General features: G+C 40.9%; 1 protein-coding gene across 1 annotated transcript in view; it reads right to left on the bottom strand.

The window, feature by feature from the left end:
- Nucleotides 1-1,182: 1,182 nt before the first annotated feature.
- Nucleotides 1,183-5,000, bottom strand: part of fam83gb (family with sequence similarity 83 member Gb) — a gene marked incomplete at both ends in the record, with an annotated part of 39,745 nt that continues 35,927 nt past the window's right edge. Inside the window, one exon of the mRNA XM_080860895.1 lies at nucleotides 1,183-1,201. Coding sequence (XP_080717021.1) covers nucleotides 1,183-1,201 — 19 coding nt within the window. The remainder of the gene's footprint in view (nucleotides 1,202-5,000) is intronic.

The following is a 5,000-nucleotide window of genomic DNA, read 5'->3' as shown; positions in this document are numbered from 1 at the left end:
TTGGGGTAAGGGGATCCTATGTCAATAGTCTTATCTATAGTGGAGGACAAGGTGGCCACAGTGTATTAGTCCGAGGGAGGGGTTTTAGGTATAAGAGCTCAGTTTGCCCAGAGACTGATGGGCATTGTTGTGGGACATTTCATGAACATGGATTGCTTGTAACAATGCTCCCGATATCGTTAATAAATCTGCAGTACCACGCCAGTTGTCTGTAAGTAATTTTGACCACATAAATGGTGTCAGAAGTGGGATACCTATCTCCGAGGAACAGCGAGGAAGACCGAAGGCTCAGGACCCGACACAGATGAAGGGAGATCTATTTCTGATCTTTGGGAGAAGGCCGTCGATAGCAACAAAGACATGCTCCAGCGGCACCCAGCCTGGCCAGAGGAATTCCTCCTGTGACCTGGATACGGTATCACCAGCTTGGTGGTTGCAGACAACTGTGGTGAGTCCCTCATTTTACTTTAACAAATGCTAGTAAAATAGGGTTGTTATGTGCACTGGTCACTACCACAAGGGTTGGTAGTGTTGAGCTCTGCCACAAGGGTTGGCTGCCACAAGGGTTGGCATTTACCACAAGGGTTGGTAAAAAGGAAATCTATCACAAGGGTTGATAGTTACCACAAGGGTTGGTAAAGAAAGATATGCATATATTTCCTGCTAGTAGAGTGGTAGGAAATGTGGGGTATTTGATAAGGAATTTGTCACACTTTGTTTGCTTTACTCTGATTTAGGCGTGAGGTAATTGGGAAAAACAAATCACTGGGACACTGCAAACATGGGGAATACTAAGAGCAAAACTATTAACATACCTAGAGGGGTAGAAGGAATGTTAAGTGTAGGAAAGTTAACTGAAGGTAGGGAAAGTGATGTTAGGCCGTTCAAACCAGAAATGTATGGGAAATGGGATAAGGAAGCAATGGATAGAGAAGAGAAAAGAAAGAAAGAAAGAGAGCAGAGGGAAAGAATGTTTTTTACAGAAGAGAGAGGGGAAATGGCTGCCCAGAGGACTACAGACATGAAAGCAGAAATGTATGTGCAGAAGAATGGACCAGAAACAACAGCCACACTCCCTGTTCGGCCCAGGCCTCCCAACTATGATGATATGTGGGCCTTGATATATCTACCTGTACCCCAGCCACTATTACCCCAGACACTTTTGCCTCAGTCACTTCAGCCTCAGATATTCCCGCCACACCTAGGGAAAAGAGAGCTCATGGACTATGTTAAGAGTCATTTTGTTACCTGGAGTACTGTACCTCCCAATGAACTGTTCCAATATGCTGAAAATTGTGAGAGGATTAAAAACAAGACTGACCAAAAGAAGCAAGATGGATTTCATGGTGAAGCACTCAGTGACTATCAACCAAGTGGGCAAAGTGCAGGAGGAAAGGGGGGAAAGGGAGGACAGGGAGCGAGAAGAGGATATGGACGAGGGACCCAGGAGGCTAATCAGATGGGCACTAACAGGGAATGCTGGGAGTGTGGAAGAATGGGTCATTTAGCACGCAATTGTAGACAGCATAAACAGAAGCAAGACTGGGGTTCCCCAGTACAAGAGCGCTCTCAACCTCCTGTCTGATCACAGCATGAAGTCAGGCCTTGGGCCCTGGGACCTTTTGTTGACACTTCGGATTTACTGATTAGATTGTCTGGATGCTGCAGCCCAGCCGAAACTCTCTCTTTCTTAGAATGTACATATTTTTTCCTTTTTTGATTGATACAGGGACAGGTATTAGTATGTTAGGAAAGAAGGATAGTGGAAAGTGCATGAAAAGTACCAGAATAGTGAAAGTTATGGAAGCATCAGGTCAGTGGATAGCAAAGTCAGTTTTTACTCCAATATTACTACAATAGGAACACAATGCATCACAACACCAGTTCATCCTCAGCAGTGTTTGCCCTGAAAATGTACTGGGCCGAGACTTAATGTGTAAACGACAACTTACTATTTCACTCACACATAATGGGGTTGGTTTAGAGGGGTCCCTTTTGTTTGTATTATCAGATAACTTGCCCAACTTGGAGTGGAGTTTTAAAGTCACCAGTCTTGGTCCAGGGAGATAAGGAACTTCAAGAGTGTTTTGCAATGTGTGACGAATTCTTTCTCAGATATCACAAATCCGGAGAAATGGTACCAAGTCAATTATATCGTTAAAGAATATTGACATAGCTGGCATTATTATATGACCAAAAGCTACGCTGCAGCTGTAATAGACCTAAAACTTGGTCTGAGATATTTTGTTTGCAAACTCAATTTTTTCTCCCCATGTGCCTTTGGGAAAAAACAAAAGGGAAATGGTGTGATTGTGGACTTTTGGTTGAAGCATGTGTACATGCTAATAATTGGGTGTCCATGCAACATACCCCTGATTTGTTTTATTCATCCTCTCTGGAGGCATACTTTTTTCAAAAATGGAGCTCCTTAATTGTACAAAGACATATTTTTGTAAAGCCTGAACCTTCCTCTTTACAACAGCAAGAGACTTTAACTTTGTCTGCTGAGGAAAGAGCAACTCTGAGACATTATGTGCTTGTATATTAACTTAGACAGAGAGGGCACAAGCTCCAAGCATGTGCAAATAATTGTAAAACCTTGACTGACTAATTGACTTGGACTGACAACTCTGATAAAGTTTTTGTTTATTTAAGCAGTGGCGGTCCGTCAGGGCCTTCAAGGCCTTCTCTGCTGGCCTAAACATCATCAGAAAATAAATGTAATAAAATAAATTTAATTTTAATATTTTCTTTTCATAAATATGTATTAAATGATTCCCCATAGTCCATTATCTTCATTTCATGCTTCCAGCGTTGTTCATTTATGTTAGAGCTTTCATCCAATCATATTTCCGCTATCATGTGTTGCCACGCTCCTTGAAATCTTCCCAGAGAACAGAAATCTTCCCTGAGGCCTTCAGAATTCACATTGAAGGCCCGTGTACATCTGATTGGCTGTCACAACTTGCTGTTTCAGTTCATTTAAGTTGAATGAGCTGAGACAGACAGTTGTGACAGCCAATCAGATTTCGAGTTGGCGACACTGGGCCTTCTAGAAGGCCCGGAAGATTTCTTTCCTCTTGTTGAACGTGACACGTAAACGTCCTTTGATTGGATACTGAGGCAGACCGGTGCAGTGCTTCAGTGCTCAGTTTAGCTGGCTAAAACGACGTACATCGGTTTCAATGCTTATTCTTCTAGTTGTTTCAATTGGTAAGACTAAATATAATTACATTAACCAACTCAAATAAATTAGTTTACACAAACTTGATAATTCCAGTTTTTGATACAATTACAACGCCATTTTCAAGACGGAACTTTCAAGAAAAACTGGATATCGTGAGGATGGGAAGTTTAATGAAACTGCTTTGCAGGTGGGACAATGCGATGTTACTTGTTAAACTTGTTAAACCTCACATTGAGTCACATAGGCTACTTTTGGTGGACTTAATAAAACTTTGTAGACTAATCCCTGAAAATCGCCTTTTATTTTTAAGTTGTGACAGTAATATCCAAGCGATCATATAACTTAGAGTTTACTACTCTTAATGTATTGTTAATACGGGTGTATTGATTTGAAATGCTCCGGAAATATTAATAAAGTCTGTTGTACTCGACTATGTTAAGGTGATGCAATGCTCACTTATACTGCCTTTCTGTATAAAATATACTGGTTCGAGAGCCATGGCGTCATAATGATGGTATTAGGAGGTGGATTCACTCAGTTTAACATCGTGTAGGACATCGCTGAAGGCCTAGTCGTGAAATGCACGGACCGCCACTGTATTTAAGATAGGCGTTAGTATCAGCTCCAACATTGGGGTTGCCTAATTATGACCTGCCATTCATTTAATTTGTGTGTGAGAAATTAGGTTACATGTAGGGGGTGTTATGTCAACAATATGGGGGGGCAGCATAGACATGTGGTATACTTAGTTAAACAAATTAGAAGAATTGGCTAGAAGAATGATTTCTTGTTTAAAAGCAGTTGCAGCGGCTGCCAGTGCAGTGTTAGGTAGTGCAGACATAGTAGTGTTGCATTCACTAACTGTGAATGTCCCACATAAAGTACATTCATTGCTTTTACAAGAAAAAAGAAAAACTGCACATCTTACACCGGCGCGTCTCTTAACTTATCAGCATGTGATATTAACCCTTTCTCATCTGACCCTTACACGTTGCACAAAATTTAATCCAGCTTCTCTGCTGCCGATAGCAGAGAATGGTGATTTACCTGACATTTCTGAAACACCTGTCTCTAACCCTGGTGTAATCTTGTTTGTTAATGGATCATCTATGAAACTGGAGTCCGGAAAGGGAAGAGGTGATTGTAGTGAATCCTTTTGAAATGATAAACTCACCCCTCACAGGAATTTTTCTGCTAAAGCAGCTGAAATGGTAGCCTTGGTGTGAGCATGGAATTTGGCAAAAGGCAAATCTGTAATATGTGATGAAACTAGTTTATTGGATAAGACCATTGAAAAAAAAAAGGGGATAAACTGCGGGCATGATAAAATATGAAGGTGCTATGATGGCCACATGGTAACTTCATACATGTTATTAGCCCTGTTGCTTTGTGCGCACTTTTGATTTTCAGTGCGCAAAAGGGGGGTATATGAGCACAATTTGAATATGGGGTTTTGGTCACCCTATTTATGGGAGGTATGGGATTACAATATGTATAATGCTATGTTTGTAGCATACAAAATTTATTTTGCACCAGGATTCACTACAGTAGCAGCCATGTATTGTTACAATGAGAGTATAAGGAAGGGCATCATCCATCACCTGAAAAATCCATTTGAACAGAATTATGATGGATTTCATTTAATTGAGCAAATGCAGAGGATATGAATATTGTTTGGTCATAGTGGAGATGTTTTCAAAAAATGGCCTGAATGTTATCCAGTCAAGCATGCAAAAGCATATCAATGGCTAAGGCTTTAAGAAGAGATGTTGTGCCTAGATGGGGAGTTCAAAGAAACTAACCTCAGATAATG

This window comes from Sprattus sprattus, assembly GCF_963457725.1.
Source record: "Sprattus sprattus genome assembly, contig: scaffold_44, whole genome shotgun sequence".
Classification (NCBI taxonomy): domain Eukaryota; kingdom Metazoa; phylum Chordata; class Actinopteri; order Clupeiformes; family Clupeidae; genus Sprattus; species Sprattus sprattus.
This window is presented reverse-complemented; position numbering and strand designations above follow the sequence as displayed.